This window comes from Mobula hypostoma, chromosome 11, assembly GCF_963921235.1.
Source record: "Mobula hypostoma chromosome 11, sMobHyp1.1, whole genome shotgun sequence".
In the NCBI taxonomy this organism is placed as follows: domain Eukaryota; kingdom Metazoa; phylum Chordata; class Chondrichthyes; order Myliobatiformes; family Myliobatidae; genus Mobula; species Mobula hypostoma.
In genome coordinates, this window is record NC_086107.1 from 60,505,491 (window position 1) to 60,525,351 (window position 19,861).

At 42.8% G+C, this 19,861-nt stretch overlaps 1 protein-coding gene across 1 annotated transcript in view; it reads left to right on the forward strand.

The window, feature by feature from the left end:
• Window positions 1-3,965: 3,965 nt before the first annotated feature.
• The window catches only part of pnpla2 (patatin-like phospholipase domain containing 2), a 73,292-nt gene continuing 57,396 nt past the window's right edge, over window positions 3,966-19,861 (forward strand). Inside the window, exon 1 of the mRNA XM_063062162.1 lies at window positions 3,966-4,338. Coding sequence (XP_062918232.1) covers window positions 4,149-4,338 — 190 coding nt within the window. The 5' untranslated portion in view covers window positions 3,966-4,148. The remainder of the gene's footprint in view (window positions 4,339-19,861) is intronic.

Sequence of the window (19,861 nt, forward strand, 5' to 3'; positions counted from 1 at the left end):
AGGGAGAAACTCTCCCTGCCATGAACCTCCAGCGCTGCAAACTTGCCGATGCAGCACCCTGGAAGCACCCGACCAAAGACGACTCTTGAGTCCGTCCGAAAACTTCAAGCCTCCGATCAGCCCTCCGACACCGAGCACATAGCACCATCTCTGCTGAGTGCTTCGACCCCGTCCCCGGCAACAGGCAATAGGCAAAGCCGAGGATTTGGGGCCTACCTCTCCGGAGGTTCTCGATCGCACAGTAGCAGCAGCAGCGAAGCAGGCATTTCAGAAGTTTCTCCAGATGTTCCTCCATGCTTCTCAAGTGCATAGCCAGATACATTTTCCCAAGGGAGAAATGGTTAATACCAGAGGAGCCAGATGGTGGTGAATTTGTGGAATTTATTACCACAGGCAGCTATGGAGGCTAGGTCATTAGGTGTATTTAAGGCAGAGTTTGATAGATTCTTCATTGGACATGGCATCAAAGGTTACAGGGAGAAAGCCAGGGAGTGGGGCTAAGGAGGCAAAAAAAGGATCAGTCATGATTGAATGGCGGAGCAGACTCAATGGGCCAAATGGCCTAATTCTGCACCTATGTCTTATCCTCTTATGGACATCATTTTAAGATACAGTACATAATTGGAGGAAAGTTTGGGGTGAGGGTGTCAGAGGTAACTTTTTTACACAGAATAGTGAGTGCAAGGGGTGTGGTAGAGGTTGAAGTGGTAAAGGGTATGGGCCTATAGAATCTTGTTGAACCAGCAGATATTTCATATAATTAGTATAATTGGGTAAAGCTCCCTTATGTCTAACATTCACATCCTGAGGACAAATTTGGATAAGTCTGTAACTCAGACATTATTAAACTTGTGTTGCTTTCCATCTACGAGGAACTCAGGCTACTTAAGGAAAATAATTCAGATTAACTAGCAGCATAAATCCCAAAGATAACTAAACCATTAAGTGAACATTGTGCCAATACCACATTCCTGGTCACAGAAGGCTCACTCTGAGTTAACCGTCAGTGACATGACAAGGTGTGCCCATGAATGACTGAACACTTTTAGCCTGGCTGGTACATTGCCAGGCTTTTAGCCTGGCTGGTATAAGCCAATATCAGACTGCTGTCAAGTATTCCATAGGGTTTCAATAGTTTGACTAGCTGGTGAGCTAATTGCTCGGGCAGGCAAACAGCAGGAATATTGTCAGGCTCTGTAAGGTTAAAATCCATAGTTTTAACATTAATTTCTGGCAGGAATCATCCTCTCAGGGCTGTGTACCAGGCCCCCTCCTTTCCTCCCTGTATACCCATGACTGTGTCGCCACCCACAGCTCCAATCTGCTAATTAAATTTGCTGACAACACTACACTGATTGGCCTAATCTCAAATAATAATGAGGCAGCCTACGGAGAAGAAGTCATCACTCTGACACAGCGGTTGTCAAGAAAACAACCCCTCTCTCAATATGACAAAAACAAAGGAGCTGGTTGTGGACTAGGGAAGAATGCAGACAGGTTAGCCCCTATTGACATCAATGGATCTGGGGTTGAGAGGGTAAACAGTTTAAGTTCCTTGGCATAAACATCACTGAGGATCTCAAGTGGTCTGTACATACCGGCAGTGCGGTGAAAAAGGCAAACCAACACTCCTTTCACCTCAGACATTTGAAGAAGTTTGGTGTGGGCCCTCAAATCCTAAGAACTTTCTACAGAGGCACAATTGAGAGCATCCTGACTGTCTGCATCACTTCCTGGTATGGGAACTGAACTTCCCTCAATCACAGGACTCTGCAGGCAGTGGTGCAGACAGCCCAGCACATCTGTAGATGTGAACTTCCCACTATTCAGGACATTTACAGTGACAGGTGTGTAAAAAGGGCCCAAAGGATCATTGGGGACCCGAGTCACCCCAACCACAAACTGTTCCAGCTGCTACCATCCTGGAAACAGTACCGCAGCATGAAAGACAGGACCAACAGGCTCCGGGACAGCTTCTTCCACCAGGCCATCAGATTGATTAATTCATGCTGATACAATTGTATTTCTATGTTATATTGACTGTCCTGTTGCACATTGCACATTTAGACAGAGATGTAATGTAAAGATTTTTACTCCTCATGTACAAACGTATATGAAGGATGTAAGTAATAAAGTCAATTCAATTCTAACCAGCTTGCATCACAGCAAAGTCAAAAATGACATCCAGGTAATTATGACATATTCCTCTTCCTCTCAGTCTCTCTCCAGCCTTGAATATCTGAACATCCTCTTGCAGGTGAGACTGCGCTCACTTCTTACCTACCTTCATGACCTGTCCATCACCTCCCTCTTTTTCCCCACCCCCTCCTTTTATTCCACTGACCTCTCCTATCAAATTCCTTTTTCTTCTTCAGCCCTTTAACTCTTCCACATATCAGCTCCCAACTTTTCATATCATGTGCCACCCACATTCCCCTGTACCTGGAGTCACCTATCACCTACTAGTTTGTATCCCCTGCCCTCCCCCCACATGCTTATTCTAGCTTCTGCCCCGTTCTTTTAGTCCTGATGAAGAGTCTCGGTCTGAAGCGTCGACTGTTTATTCCTCCTCATACATGTTGTCTGACTTTCTGAGTTCCTCCAGCACTTTGTATGTAATTATCAAGATTTCCACTGTCTGAGTAATCTCGTGTCTATGTTTCTTTATCCAAAATGATGTAGCCAACTATGTCATCTTTTTCTGTGGCAACATCTTAATGTTTTGTTCCCCCCCACCACCCCCGGCCTCAGGGCTTTTTCCTATTTAAGCCTTTTGTGTAAGATCACCCAAAAACACAGTACCTGATTCTACCTATGTGCCAGTAACACCCAGGATTCTCTCAGCAACACATTTAGAGATACAGCGTGGAGCTAGCCCTTCTAGTCGTGCTGCCCAGCAAACCACCGACAGGGCAGGACAATGGCTAATTAACCTACTAACCAGCACATCTTTGGACTGTGGGAGGAAATCGGAGCACCCGGAGGAAACACAGGAAGGAATGCTCAAGTTTGCTAAAAGAGAATGCCGGAATCGAACTCCGAACACCGACGCCCCGAGCTGTAATAGCGTTGCGCTAACTGCTAAATTACCGTGGCACCCTTCTGTCCCACTCCCAAGTTCTTTACCAGCTCAGAAGAACCCTTACCCCCGTGCTAGGCAGTTAGCATTGCCCTAGAGACTCTGACTTTGTGGTAGCTAGCATTGTCTTTTCCGTTTACCACGCAATCCCTACCGTTGCGGCCGTATACACGAGCCGGACATCAGTAACCCGCTGCCTACCTCTTCCACAAAAGTGACCTTGTGTATGTTTGGTATCCAGTTTCGCATGGTAGCTAGAGGCAGAGAGTGCGGGACACCGGAACCCGGAGCAACAAACAGCCTGTTGCAGGAACACAGCGGATCGGGCAGCATCTGGTGGGGGGGAGGGGGGGGGGAGAGAAACAGCGCAATTCCTCTCCCTAACTTTTCACACTCAGACAATGCTTTTCGACCTGCCGAGTTACTGGAGTATGATAGCTCTTGCTGAGATATTTTGAGAAGCTTTTCTCTGTAAAAAGGCTAAATAAATCGGTCTGTTTTTGCGTTGAGTTTCAAGTATCTTCCCTATGGGCGTGGTGCTGTTTTAAGCGCTTAAGTTTGAGAATCAGAATGACAACAACAAAATATAGCACATGCTGGAAATATGAAAATAAAGACAAAAATACGTTATCAGTGATATTGCGATCGTTTCCGGTATCCTTGCACATTGTACAGAATACCCTGGCCAACCAATTAGCGGCAGCGCCTTCTGTGTATGATAATAATCTACATATAAAAACAAGCCCGACCTTTCACTGTCAGCAGTTGACAGCTGCGCTACGTGGATCGGGGTGGGAGCTCTGTGATTGGCTAACGCGACGGTCATTCAAGGTGGGTGGCGAAGGTAATTGGCTGGGGTGGAGGGAGAAAGGGAGTATCCAGGAACGCTCCCAAGCAGAGCGGAACTGAGCCCAGCAGAGCAGAGCAGAGGAGGTTAGGAGCCGGGTGTTTGGAAACGTCTGTGCGGCAGCTTAGCGGAAGATGTGAGTGCGGCGGCCAGAGGGTGTCAGAAGCCGGTTCCAAGTACGTTTGCCGGAGGGCGTCGTTTGAAGTTGAGCCCACAGAGGAGATGCTGCGGCCCGAGGACTCGTCCTGGAGCATTTCGTTCGCCGGCTGCGGGTTTCTGGGCATCTACCATGTCGGAGTGGCCAGCTGCTTGTGCGAGCATGCCCCGCAGCTGGTGCACAACGCCAGCAACATCTACGGGGCATCGGCCGGCGCGCTGACAGCCTGTAGCTTGGTCAGCAAAGCCTGTCTCGGTAAGAAACGAATTAAGAGACGCCCTGTTCCCGGGATGGGAATCTCTCTCGCCTCTAATCTCACCCTTTGTCGAACTCCCCAACTATCAGCGAGGTACCTTGGGCGCAGAGGTGCACATTTTACGCACAGAAAGAGTGTCTGGGGATTGTAGGAGGGAGGGAAAATATCTTTCATCTGGCGGAAAGGTATTTTACAAGCAGGTACAGCACCTTAAGGTTTTGAACAGATGGAGAGGCAAGGGGTGATGCCAGTGAGGTTAAGTCATGAAAGGGCAGGGATGAGAATGCTCGTAAAAAGAAGTTAGCATAGATTGCAAACACGGGAAAATCTGCAGATGCTGGAAACCCAAGCAACACACAAAAAGCTGCAGGAACTCAGCGGGCTACGGAAAAGAGTCGAGGTTTTGGGACGAGACCCTTCAGCAGGAGTCTGCAAGCGGCGGAGAGAGAATCCCAGTTGTGGATCCCAGTCCTGATGAAGGGTCTCGGCCCGAAACGTCGACCGTTTACTCTTTTCCAACCATTGATGCTACCTGACCTGGTGAGTTCCTCCTGCATTTTGAGTGTGTTGTCAGGACAAATCGGATGTAATGCTGGTGCTAAAGGAAACAAATCGTAATATCAGGTTTTGGAATTGCATCCCATTGGCTAGTGAAAACATTCCCTTTAGTCACAATCCTCCCACTTAGTGGCCTGTAGCTAACCTATTCTCTCTGTCATGGTGATTACCTGCGCTCACCATTCTCCCGCCTCCCACCAAGACTCCGGGCAATTCACAGTAATAGTCTGCTAGCAGATGTGGATGGAAATTGCCTAGGCATAGAAGACTATGGGCAAGTGCTGGAAGATGGGATAAATGGAGATGTGTCAGCACAGATATGGTGGGCCAAGGACTGGTTCAAGTCAAGTTGTGTCTGTTGCTGTGTGCACAATACAGCAATGACATGAATGTACAAAAAAATCCTTCCTTGTAGCAGATTCACAAGTTCAGGAAACACAAAATATGAATTGTACATAAATTATGTAACAGAGTGGAGAGGAAAACTACAGAATGGTACATTTGCACAAAAACAGTAAGTTCGTAGTAGAGCAAGGGGTGGACTGTAGTGTTCTGTTCCTACGGTAGAATTGGGGTTGTATTTTAGGTTTCCATGCTGTACAAGATCATAAAACATAGGGGCAGAATTAGGCCACTCAGCCCATCATGTTTGCTCCACCATTCAATCATGTCTGATTTTCCCCCTCTCAACCCCATTCTCCTGACTTCTCCCCATAACCCTTGATACCCTTACTAACCAAGAACCTATCAACCTCTGCTTTAAATTTACAGAATGACTTGGTCTCCAGAGCTTCTGTAGCAATGAATTCTACAGATTCACCACCCTCTGTCCAAAGAAATTCCTCCTCATCTCTGTTCTAAGGAAGTGTCCTTGTATACTGAGGCTGTACCCTCTGTCTCTGACTCCCCCACTATAATATATTCTTTTATATTCTATTCTTGGAATGAATGCTCACATTGCATTTGCTTCCCTTGCTGCTGAGTCCATCTGCTAGTTAACCTTTAGGAAATCCTGTACTGGGACTCCCAAATGCTTTATACATCCAGTTTCTGAATTTGCTCCCATTCAGAAAATAGTCTCCACCTATATTCCTTCTGCTAAAGTGCATGACTACACACCTAATTACACTGTATTCCATCTGTCACTTCTTTTTCCCTTCTCTTAATCTGTCCAAATCTTTCTGCAGACTTCCTGCTTACTCAACACCGCCTGCCCCTCCACCTTTCTCTGTATAGTCTGCAAATTTGGTCACAAAGCCATCAGTTCCATTCTCCAGATCATTAACGTGTACCATGAAAAGCCGTGGACCCAACATAACTGGTAATATCTAACTGTGCTACAAAATCATCTACCTTATTTTGTATACTGTGTGCACTCAAATATAACATTTTTTGTCATGCATTCACCACCCTTTTCAATTTTGTCTTCATGTTACCTGAAGTTAAATTCTTACTTTCTGAACTTTTTATGGAATTCTCCAGAATGAAGAATTTGACAACACTTCCTGCACTCTCCTTCCCTTTTACTTTATCCGTATTTTTCCAAGCTGCTGAGTCCACACCCCACTATTTCATTTAAAGCCTTATCTACAACTCTAGTTTTGTATTTCGCTAGGACCCTGGTTCCATCATGGTTTAGATGGAGCCGACCCATTGGAACAGCTCCCTGCTTTCCCAGTACTGGTGCCAATGTCCCACAAATGTTGACTGTACTTTTTTATTCATAGATGCTGCCTGACCTGCTGAGTTCCTCCAGCATTTAGTGTGTGTGTTCCCCACAAACTCAAACTCAAACTCACTTTTCCCACACTAATCTTTGAGCCACACATTTAGCTCTCTGATTTTATTAACCCTGAGAACCCCGTAGCAATTTGCACTTGGCCCTGATAACGTTGCAGAGGTATTACCTTTTTTGGTTCTGCATTTTAAGTTGGTCTCTAGCTGCTCAAATTCCGACAGCTGAACCCCTTTCCTTATCCTTCCTACATCTTTGCTATCTACCTGGCCTCAGATCAAATTTAAAGTAGTTAGTCTGATAGAAGTGACAGCCTCCTGAAACACAGGAGGTTCCCTCCCTGATGCATCGTTTATCTGAAGCTCAGATTCCAGGTCATTAACCTTGAGCCTGAGTTCCTCCAGCAACCAAGTCTTTCTGTAGTTGTGGTCACCAGGAACCACAGTGGAGTCCAACTCCCATATCATGCAGCGATTGCACATTACCTGATCCTGCACCCCTATTTCATTTAATTTGTTTAAATTGGTATCTTTTTAGTTAATACTACTATATATGAAAAAACCTTGCCTATTCTTACCTGCTCCTCACCTGTGCCTCCTTACTGAAGCCTCCCGAGCCAAAGTCTCAGAACCAATGTTCTCTCTAATTTGTAATGACCAGTGTGCACAAAAATCTTGTGCTGGGCAATTTTTTGCCCAGTGACAACGTGTGATCTGAATTTTATATATAGAGGTATTCATTTTAACAGCTGGCAAAACACTGTCAATAAGATCTTTGATCTTCTCTCGGTTTGATCGTTTTTGCTCTCATTCATCTGCACTCTCACAAAACGTGTAGCAGGCCTTTAGCGGTATTGAAGGATTTTCTCCCTGGAGCCTTTGCACACCGCCCATATGTGATTTGCTTGCTAAATGATGCTTTAAAAAGTCAAGTTCACAAGTATCACTCCACTTCTTCCCCCTTGTAAATTCTTCAGCAATAAATGCAGGTAACACCAGTTTCTGTATTGTACATAATATTTCTTGTAGCTGCATATTTCTGACTTCATGAGGTTTTGGTGCAGCAATTTCTACTGTTTCATTAAGCCATTCTGCTTTAAATGAACTCGCAGTTCATTTGCAATTCATACCCTTTGTTTCTTTGGAATTCGACATGGTGAATCAATAATTTTTTCAATTCAAACAGTATAAATAAGTCAGTTCTAAAATCTGCAGACAAATGATCACAAATTCCACATTGTCAACACAGTCCATGTCAGTAACTGGAAGAGGAAGTGTGATCGTGTGCGATCATAAAATATATTTAACATGCCAACGAGGTAAAGGGTGACAACCTTTTGTGGAGGGAACATTGCTCAGATCCTAGATTCCTGCACTAGCCCACTAGCCCAGAGGCTGATCCACAATGGTCTCTGGGACCTTAGCCTTCACCTCTTCTCACAGAAGCATGCCTCAGTTCACCACTTTACTCTGCTCACTTCAGCAATGGCCCTGAGCAATCATTTATGACATGATGGAACTGGAAAGCCAGAGAAAACCCCCACAGGGTGAGACGGAATATGCAGATTCCAGCCAGGTAGCTCTGGACGTAGGTATTGAACCCAGGCTGCTGCAAATGTGTGCTCTCAGAATGAAATGTTGCTTAACTGTGCCTGATAGAACAACAAATTATAATAAAAAAATTACAACAATAAAGGAGCGGCATGGTAGTGTAGTCGTCAGCACAATGCTTTACGGTACCAGTGACCAGGTTCAATTCCTGCTACCGCCTGTAGTGAGTTTGTACGATCTCCCTGTGATCATGTGGGTTTCCTCGGGGTGCTCAGGTTTCCTCCCAGTGTCCAAAGGCATGCCAGTTAGTAGGTTAATTGGTCATTGTAAATTGTCCTGTGATTAGGCTAGGATTAAATCAGGGGATTGCTGGGCGCTGTGGCTTGAAGGGCCTGAGCTGTTCCTCAACAAACAACCAGTATTAGTGCCAAGAATAGCTATCTGATAAAATGGGCGGGAGTTGTAATCTAGTTATTTTTACTCACTAAAGAATCTGGAAGACTGAAGATTGCTGAATCAGTGATTCAAATCTCTTACTAACTCTTCCTTCAGTTAGTCCTGACGAAGGGTCTTGGCCTGAAATGTGGACTGTACCTCTTCCTAGAGATGCTGCCTGGCCTGCTGCGTTCACCAGCAACTTTGGTGTGTGTTGCTTGAATCAGTGATAACTTGTTTCTGGAGATAGGGTTCAACTTCCTTGGAACTCAGGAGATTTCACAGAACATGAGGTCAGAACTGGGGGAGAAATGAGAATTAAAGTGATAGGCTTTGAGAAATGTTTGCTTATCTATAGGTTTTCAATACAAGTAATTCATACAATAGTCACTCAATCTATATTTGAGATCCCTAATATAAACAGTCTGATGGTGAATAATGGAAACACTGAATTGGAAGAAGTATTTAATTACGAAAATCATAATTTGAGTGCCTGGAAGAAATGATTAGAATCCGGAGTCAGAGCCTTGCCTATCACAGTGAGGGATAATCTTTTCATGGAAGAGGAATGTGCCATCACAATCAGTGTAATTGAGACAGTGACACCAAGCAAGACTTTACAAGAGGAAGTGTAGTCTTGCAGATCAATGGGCTTAAATATTCATAGCTACCGTTGTTTGAAATGGAGATGGCGAAGTCAAGGAAAGGAAGCCTGAGCAAGGTCATATGACATGCAGAAACAGGGGTGATACATTTTTGAGTAAGGACAGGAAGCAGTACTTTTGGACCATTGTATGTTCATGGAAACAGACCTGTGTGAGGGAAATTTAAAATATTCCACATATCCCGTGAGAAGGCATGCATGTAAATTTCATACATAATTTCTTAATAATGCATTTTATTCAAAAGACTTAATAGTAATGCCTAAACAAATTAATGAAAGTGCTGGAAATTTCTACATGAAACTACCTGGGGCTGTGAATCATTTGATATTTCCTGTCCTCCGCCCTATTGCAGATTTTACCTTTATGTTCTCATGTCACCTCCACCTTTCCTGCCGTTGTACTTGTTCCTTTTAGCCATTGCCTTAAAGCATTAACTGTTTCTCTGTCAGCAAAAGTACTGTCTAACTGGCTGATGAGTTTCCAACATTTTCTATTTGTATTAAATTAAAACTTGGTTTGCCTGGTGTCGACAGAGGTGTATATATTATCTTAGCCCCAGGTGGTGTCTTGGGTTGTTCCTCATTCAAGGCGGCAGACTGGACTGTTTTCCCTGTGTCTGTTAGTTACCCTGAGCATTAACGCATCTATTTACGCAACTAGTAACATGTAACCAGGCTATAGTCCAACAGTGAATGATGTCATCCAGCTGCTTCTAGCTGAGTTTTGGAATCATCATATGCTTCCTTCGACTGGTTGAATTGCGCACTTGTGTTGTTGAACGTACAGCTGGGTTGATTATTCTGTTATTCAGTGGCTGATTTGTGTCCTTCCTCTGCTCAGTCTTCATATGTTGTAAATAAATTGCTAAAATCACAAGAGCCCACCATGTTGAAGAGAGCATATTGATATCAATAAATGATTGACTAGCAAGTAGGAAGCAAAGGGTAGGGGACAGGCCTATCTCTTTCAGGTTTGCAATCTGTGACTGGTGGGATATCAGTAGAACTGGGGCTGGGTTTACAATATTAATTGTTGATTTAGAAGAATGAAGCAAATTTATACTAGCCAGATTTACGGTAAATATTACTTATTATTTCAAGGGGAATAATAACCTTACGACAATGGTAGAAGGCATCAGCAAGGCCACATCTAGAGTACTGTGGGCAATTTCAGTCAGTCTAATTAAAGAAAAGTATTATTTCATTGGAGGAAGTTCAGAGAAGGTTCACTGAGATGATCCCATGTATTAATCAGTTTTCCCTATAATGAAAAGTTAAATAGATTAGGACTCACTGGAGTTCAGAACAAGGATACCTTGGGTGACTAGACAAAATAAATGTTGAGGGGATGATTACTCCAGAGTCTGAGTAAGAAACCAGAATAAGGAGTGCCCTTTTAAGATGAGGGAACATTTCTTCCCTCAGGTCATTGTACATGCTTTGAATTCCTTGTCACAGAGTTGTTGAAAAAGGGTTTGGGTACATTTAAAGTTGAGGTAGATTTCTACTCAGGAAGGGAATCAAAGATTGTGAGTAAAGCGTAAGACAGTGGACAAGGAATGTTGAACCAGCCGTGATCTTGTTGAATGGTGGAACAAGCTGGAGGGACGAAGTGGCCTTGTCCTCTATTTACATTTTATACCTGCATGATATAAAATGATAATCTAATTAAAGTATAGGGGCCTGGAAAATGGATCATGCAGTGATTTTGCAATGTTTTTCCATTCCTTTATTCAATTTTAATTTTAAAAGAATTGTATAAGGAAGTTGAATTTCCTTTCTGCTCTTCTGTTCTACAAGCTAACAGAGAGAAAGCTGAACGTTCCCAGTAGTGCTCACTGTCATACAACACAGATTCGGACCTTTTTGCTTTACATTTGCAAGTATGTGACAACTTCTTCATTACTTGAATTGAAACTGCTTCAGTAGGTCCATTCCATGAAATCTCACACTGTGAACCCTTTTCAGATAGATCAAGGGAAATTTTCAACCCTCACAACTGTTCTGCCTTCATTCCCCGAAGTTCCCCCAGTTATGAATTATTAATTTTCTCCTTCTGGTCCTCTGCTATATTCTCCATCCCTCTAACTTTTGCCAACCCCCCCCCCCACCCAGGAGCCAGTTGAAACCAAATTACAGTGACCTCACCAAAGATTCTCTTTCTCAAAGAAGAATTTCCTTTGTTGTATCTTTTGGCCATCAAGATCCAGACCCATATTTCAACAAATCAGGCGAAAGAATGGTCTTTAGATACTTGGAGTCCAGCTTTTTAGCACATTGCACCCCAAGCCTCCTGCACTTTGGTATTTTGCAGGAATGAGCCCATGATTAAGATGTATGTCATTCCCCTGTGCACCATGGAATTAATATGCCTTTTCAGATACCATAAATCTCCTAGTGTTAGAATGTCAGGTGGAGCATGTCAATGGAAAACTGAGAAGTTGTGTTTTCATGATACAGAATAAAACTGTTGTGAAAAATGTGGGATGTTACAATGATACGTCAGCTGATGGAAAGAAAATATTTAAGTTGGTAACTTGTTATGGACTTGTTCAAGTTCACATAAGCCAGGAATAATTGATCTCATTGTGGAAATAAGGTGATAGCAGTGTCTGTACTACTTCACCTTTTTAGATATCTTGTCTTATTTGAATATACAAATATTTTGTCACAATGTCATCAGCTGTGACTGACCTTGGGAGCTGGAATAACAAAATCAAGGACATCACTGTTGCTTTAAGCCTTGGTCACCCCTCATGTTTGGCACCACACCACAAGGAATGACATCAAACGTTAAAAAAGAGGCCAGATGCAGACTCGTAATCATACAAAATTAAATGGATTTAATTAGAAGGATCATTTGCACAAACACTATCGTGCATTGAGTTGGAAGATGATCTCATTTAGATCTTTGAACCCCTCCCTTTTATGGTTAAGATTAAAGTAAAACTGTCTTTATTGGTGAAAAAATCTAGAATAGGCACATTCGGAAGTAAAATCAGGAAATGTATTTTTGTGCAGTGGAAATTACTGACCTTCCATCTTAAGCTTTGGATGCTGATGATAATAAAAAATAAGGTAGGGAACCAGGGTAACGGATCAAAGAGGGGAGGGATGAAATTGAGACACTGGGCAGCCAAGTCTGTACCAGCTTCTGGGAGTGAATGGCCTGTTCCTATTCCGATAATTCTAGAACAAAAGTGCTGCTTTCTTTCAAGAGCACTTCATTAGAAAGTAAGCTGATGCACTATTGTTTTGTCTTAGACTAAATTAAGATATCTCATGAATCTTTGTCCTTACAGGTTTAACCTAAATTGGCAAGATATGATTAAAAATTGTGCTCTCATTAAAACTCCTTGCTGTTAAAATTGTGAACTGTTTTGAGAACATTTCAATTACTGTAAATGGCTCTGGAGCCCCTAAAGCAGGTTCCACACTCTACAGTATTGAGATTTCAGCTAAGTTTTGATTTAAATCCACATACTAACCACCTTCCTCAAACTCAAAGTTAGTTGTCATTGTAGAAGAGTTTCAGATTTCTGTTACTGTGTTCTCTTCAGATCTGAAAGATCTGATTTTGATTTTTAAATTTGAACCTTCATTTAAGATTTCTAGTCCTAAACATTTTAGGCTCTCTGTATCCACCCTATCAGTCTGAATAAAATGATCTTTAATTTTCTAAAGTCCAGGTAGTATCAGAATCACGTTTATTATCACCAGCATGTGACGTGGAATTTGTTAACTTAGCAGCAGCAGTTCAATGCAGTGCATAATAATAGAAAAAGTTTAAAAAAATAATAAAATAAATCAATTATGGTATATGAATATTGAATAGATTAAAAATCGTGCAAAAACAAAAATAATATATATCAAAAAAAGTGAGGCAATGTTCATGTCCATTTAGGAATTGATGGCAGAAGGGAAGAAGCTGTTCCTGAATCACTGAGTGTGTGCCATCAGGCTTCTGTACCTCCTGCCTGATGGTAACAATGAGAAAAGGGCATTTCCTGGATGCTGGAGGTCCTAAATAATGGATGCTGCCTTTCTGAGACACCGCTCCTTGAAGATGTCCTAGGTACTTTGTAGGCTAGTATCCAAGATGGAGCCGACTAAATTTACGACTCGCTGCAGCTTCTTTATGTCCTGTGCAGTAGCCTCCCACGCTCTCCATAGCAGACAGTGATGCAGCCTGTCAGAATGCTTTCCACGGTACATCTATAGAAGTTTTTGAGTGTTTTTGTTGACATACCAAATCTCTTCAATCTCCTATTAAAGTATAGTCACTGTCTTGCCTTTCTTATAACTTGGAGTATCATCCAAGTTTGAGTGACCTTTGCTTATAATTGCACTCCTTCCAGGCCTGTGCTGTAGATGTAGTCTAACCAGGTGTATGGTACAGTGGAACTTCTGTCCCAAGGTTCTCCACTGGAAATCTTCTTGGCTTTTATGGTTCTTTTTGTCCCAGTCTATCCCATTTTGCCTGCATTCAAAATTATTTGACCTAGTTTTGCCAGTCTTTCCAATCTATTACTGTAGAACTTTGTCAATGTGGAACAGTCAGGACTTCTCTGGTCTGTTAGATGTTACTTCAATAAATACTCAATGCATTTTAATTTACTGTTTTAAGATATTACGAAGTAGATCATAAATGTCCAGTGAACACAGTGCATTTCAAGAGAATGCAGTAAACAGCACCAGGTGAATTTCCAAAGGAGTCCAGAGCTAGGCACTCTGTTTTTTTTAGGGTGAATATGGGAACTGAGTTGCCACTGTGTACAGAAAGCACCAAAATGGGACTCCAGTGACTTTAAAGGTACTGCAGGAACTGGGGCCCCATTGTGTTAAAGGGAGCACATGAATTAGTACCCGATAAGTCAGAGGCTGAACTATTGAGATTTCTGAACAATTGGCAATGATACACCAACTGGCTCGACCTCAGCACTCTCCTCCTCAAACCTTACCTCCTCTGAATGCATTGCCCTCCACTCCCTCTGCACCAATCCCAACCTTGCCATCCAACCCACAGACAAAGGCAGTGCTCTTGTAGTGTGGTGGGCTGACCTCTACTTTGCTGACTCCAAGTGGCAAATCTCAAGTACCTCTTACTTGCTCCTCGAAAAGGACCCCATTCATGGTCTACTGCACCATTCCAACTCCATCAATGGAGATCTTCCATCCACTGCTACCAACCTCATATTTCCCTTACCTTGCACTGCTTGTTTCTACCTCCTACCCAAGATCCACAAACCTGACTGTCCAGGTAGGCCCTTGCCTCAGGTTGCTCCTGCCCCACTGAACAAGTGTTCGTACACCTCAACCCCATCCTATCCCCCTTGGTTCATTCCCTTCCCACTTGCATCCAAGGCACTTTGTATGCTCTTGATCTCCTCATCAATTTTCAATTCCCTGGTACTGACTGCCTCATTTTCACCATGGATGTTCAGTCCCAATACACTTTTCTATCCCCCATCAAGGAGACCTAAAATTTACTCATTTTAACTATTTTTAATATTTTTAATATTTGTAATCCAGGGAGTGGGAAGCATAGAATCAAATATCGCTGTGATGATTGTATGTTCTAGTACCAATTGTTTGGTGACAATAAAGTATAAAGTATAAACCAGTTCTGCTCACTACCACCCTCCTTTGTCTGGCAGAAATAGTCTTCAGCCTCAACAATTTCTCCTTCGGCTCCTCCCACTTTTTCCAAACTCAAGTAGTAGCCATGGATCCCAGCTATGCCCGCCTTTTTGTTAGCTGTGTAGAACAATCCAAGTTCAAAGCCTTCCCTGGTAATGATCCCCAACTCTTCCTTTGCTACATTGACAATTGCATTAATGCTACTTTATGCACCCATGCTAAACTCATCAATTTCATCAGCTTTGCCTCCAACTTCCACTGTGCTTTAAATTCATTTGGTTCATTTTTGATACCACTCTCCCCTTCCTCAGTTTCTCTTGACTATACCTTTTTCCACCCTGTCTCCTGTAAAAATGCTACTCCCCCTTCTCAGTTCCTTTGTCTCCACCGTGTTTGTTCCCATGATAAGGCATTCCTTTCCAGGACATCATTCCTCTTTCTTCAAAGAACAGGATTTCCCTTCCTCTACTACTGATGCTGTCCTCACCCACATTGCCTCCATTTACCGGACATCCGTGCTTCACCCATCTACCCACAGTCTTAACATGGGTGGAGTTCTTTTTGTCCTCACTTACCACCCGACAAGCTTCCATACACAACAATTCATTCTCTACAACTTCCATCATCTTCAATAGGATCATACCACCAAACACATCTTTACATCCCCAGCCCCTGCTCTCTGCTTTCTGAAGGGATCATTCCCTCTATAATTCCCATGTCCATTTGTTCTTCCCCATTTATCTCCTTCCTGACATATGTCCATGCAAGCGACAGAAATGAGTACTCCTGCCCTTTCACCTCCTCCCTCACTTCCATTAAGAGCCTCAAACAGTCCTTCCAGATGAGGCAACACTTCACTTATGAATCTGTTGGGTTGACTATTGTATCTGGTGCTTCTGATGTGACCTCCTCTACATTGGTGAGACCCAACATAAATTGTGGGGCCACTCCGTCAAGTACTTCCACTCTATCTGCCAAAAGTGGAATTTCCAACCAGCTTACTTCCTATCCCCGTCCCCATTCCAACCATCTTACTTCCTATCCCCGTCCCCATTCCAACCATCTTACTTCCTATCCCCGTCCCCATTCCAACCATCTTACTTCCTATCCCCGTCCCCATTCCAACCATCTTACTTCCTATCCCCGTCCCCATTCCAACCATCTTACTTCCTATCCCCGTCCCCATTCCAACCATCTTACTTCCTATCCCTGTCCCCATTCCAACCATCTTACTTCCTATCCCCGTCCCCATTCCAACCATCTTACTTCCTATCCCCGTCCCCATTCCAACCACCTTACTTCCTATCCCCGACCCCATTCCAACATAGCAGGCTATGGCCTCCTCTTTTGTCAGGATGAGGCCACTCTCATATTCCATCTATGTAGTCTCCAACCTGATGGCATGAACATTGACCTCCTTCCAATAATATTCTTTTCTTTTCCCCTCCTGCTTCCTCCTTCTATTCCCCACTCTGGCCTCATTCTTCAACTCCTCACCTGCTTATCACCTCCCCCTGGTGCCCCTCTTTCTTTCCTTTCTTCCCCAGTTCATTCTCCGCTCCTATTATATTCCTTCCCCGGCCCTTTACCTATCCTATCTGGCTTCACCTATCATCTCCTAGCTTGCCCTCTTACCCCACCCCGAACTTTTTATTATGATATCTTCCCCCTTCCTTTCCAGTCCTGATGAATGGTTTCAGCCCAAAACGTTGACGGTTTATTCACTTCCATAGATGCTGCCTGACCTGCTGAGTTCCTCCAGCATTCTGTGTATATTGCAATTGGAAATCCTGTTCAGTAGCAGTATCTGTTGTACAATTATATTGTTGGCCAGATCAATAATTCATTTCACTTTTATTCACTTTAGATAATGCAGTTTCTCTAAAATGAATTTTTCCCTATAATAATATATTGTTATTTCCGGTCGCCTCTTTGCACCTCTGACCTGAGGCTGTTCTTTCGTTAATGAGTTTTGGTACAACAAGAAGTTGAGGCAGGATCGATGTTGTCGTTTAAAGTTAAATTGGACAGCTATATGGATAGGAAAGGAATGGAGGGTTATGGGCTGAGTGCAGGTCGGTGGGACTAGGTGAGAGTAAGAGTTCAGAATGGACTAGAAGGGCCAAGATGGCCTGCTTCTGTGCTGTAATTGTTATATGGTTAACAGGCACTATAACGAAAGGTTTGACTTTGGGTGTTGTCAGATATTGATCATTTGGCTGGGTTAATCTCCCCTTCTTAATTTATTTAATATCCTATTGGCCTGTACTCATATTATGTATTGCTGCTTATTTAATCACATGCTTACTTTTATCTTTCACATGCTCTTTCTCTTATTTGCATAGCCTCTCTCCCTCTATCTCCCTCTCCCCCTCCCCCACACTTTTACCCCCCTCTGTCCCATCCCTTCTCCCTTGCTGTTTCTCTCTTCCACTGTCTATCTAGCTAGCTCTCTTTTGCTGTGTCTATCTTGTTGTTTCTCTTTGTGTCTCGCTCTCCCTCTCCCCTTGCTGTCTGTCTCACTGTCTCTCTCATGCACACTCTTGCAAAAACCTGCAAAAGGCCATAACCAAATCTCCCTGTACAAAGCAGTCCCGGTATGGTACGATGTAGTGTTCCATGTTACAGATCTCAGTGAAAAGGATGTGTCTTGTGTGTTGGCCCCATAAAGAAAAAAAGTGTAAAAACTAGTTTTTCTAAAAGTAAATAACAACATTTGTTTTGCCTGATAAGTGGTGTTCAAAATCACGTTGGAGACAAAGTTTGCAAGCAGTTGATGCCATTAGGAGACTTTTTATGCCAAGGCAGGTCCTAGGAAGGATGAAAATCCTGCTGGAAAATTGGGAATCAAATTTCCAAATGGATGCTAAGATCGTTGCAAATGGGCACAATATTGCAGCTCACCATTTAAGTTGATTTTTACATTCAGCACTTTTACTTTGTAGAATTATACAGGCCTCGATGGGTAATGAGCACATTCCATTTTTACAGACATTCACAAGTCGGTTTTATCTGTCAGTGGGGTATATGCAAAAATCATTCCATGTGGCAATCAGTATTGCAATCAATGGCATCAAAGGCATACAAGACTGATAAGAAAGACCAATTAGTAAAATGGACAATTGGAGGGGTTGGTTTGGGTAAGAGGGGGAGAGTGAGGAATGCCTGTAGGTATGTCATTCATACTTCTGAATTTTTTAAAACTCTTGGAATTCATTCATAAGTAGGGGTGTCCTTAAGTCAGATGTTTGTAGTACAGGGCTGACCCAATATGGAGCTTCTGAACAGAAGCACTTTATAGAGCATTTAAAACTTGACAATATTCATCAAATTGTTCATTAGAAAGCAGCATGGAACTGTGTTTGTTATCAGTTTGTTTTTGTTCACCCGCCCCCCCCCCCACTCGACCTATCCAAGGGGCACTGAACATTTTGATTCAACAGTTATTATCTAATTGAGTAAAGAAGGTGAAATCTAATTCCTGCTCAGTTAGCAAAGATTGACCATTCTGAGTGGTCTGTTTACTGATTAAATAGTTGCGGATCTGAATCATTTTGTTTTGAGTGAGGGAAATAGAAGTTGGTGTACATACGCAGATAACTTGCTGTGCAAATACACTGCTTTAATTCAATGCCAGAACAATTTTCAAAGCCATTCTTTTCAGGAACTGACCCTAATTCTCTGAAAGTATCAACAATGTTCTCTGTACAAATTGTTTTACATTACCAGGTACCTGAATGGTTGATAATCACGTTCGTTGGACATTTGGCAATTGAATATACTGGGGAATAAAATCTACAGCAAAAATCCTGAAATGTGTCAAATCCAGTAAAATAAACTTCTGTTTTAAGTTTGGGGGTGAGAATAACTATGTGGCTTCCTGCCTAAACAAATTAGTGGAGTTCCTTTATCATCCTTGGTCTTTTCACCCAATTAAAATGTATTTCATTGGTTCCTTTTATATAGGTCACAAACTTTGACAATCCATTAATAAACCATGTAAGCTGACGATTCCACGATTCTATTGCCCTCTAGAAAAAAAATAGCATTTGAAAAAACCCATTGCATTTTGTGAGAGGGCACCTCACAGCTACACTCTGTTGCACACAAGTCCCATAATGTTGGATTCAGTGGAGCAGCTCTTGTGCAGTGGTGTGTACAAAGGCCTTTCCTTCAATTCCTGTGCCATGTTGGAGTGAGTGGAGGCTGTCGGGCTGCTCACGCATTGTGCAGTGTAGTCGAGGTAGAACAGCTGTTGCGAAAGTAAGATGAGGGTAGGAGGAGAGTTCAGGAGTATGGATCTTTATACCTCTATTAACAAATCTCTAGTCATCAGTCAGAATCAGGTTTAATATCACTGGCATATGTCATGAAATTTGTTATCTTTGTGGCAGCAGTACAATACATGATAAATATAGAAAAAAGCCTGAGTTACGGTAAATATCTATGTATCTTAAATAGTTAAGGTAAAATAAGTACTGCAAAAACAAAAATGTTAATTAAGTAGTGAGGTATTGTTCATGGGTTCAATCTCCATTTAGAAATTGGATGGCAGAGAGGAAGAAGCTGTTCCTGAGTGGCTGAATGCGAGCCTTCAGACTCCTGTACCTTCATCCTGATGTTAGCACTGAGAAGAGGGCGTGTCCTGTGTGGACGTGGTGGAGGGTGGTTGGGGTGTCCCTACGGACAGACACTGCCTTCCAGGGGCACCGCACCTTAAAGATCCCTCACTAGCTGGAGATTGAGGTCAATTATGAAGATGCAGCATTCTTCTGTATAGTTTTAAAGGAGAAGTTCACGTATATAGTGTTCTCCAGAACGCTCTGTGTTGTTTCATACTCAATGCACCACTATTGAAGTGTAAGATCAAAGAGAAAATGCTAAAGGTGAAGCAATGTCTGGGAGAGAAATAAAGAGTTAATAGTTCAGGTTGTGATCTT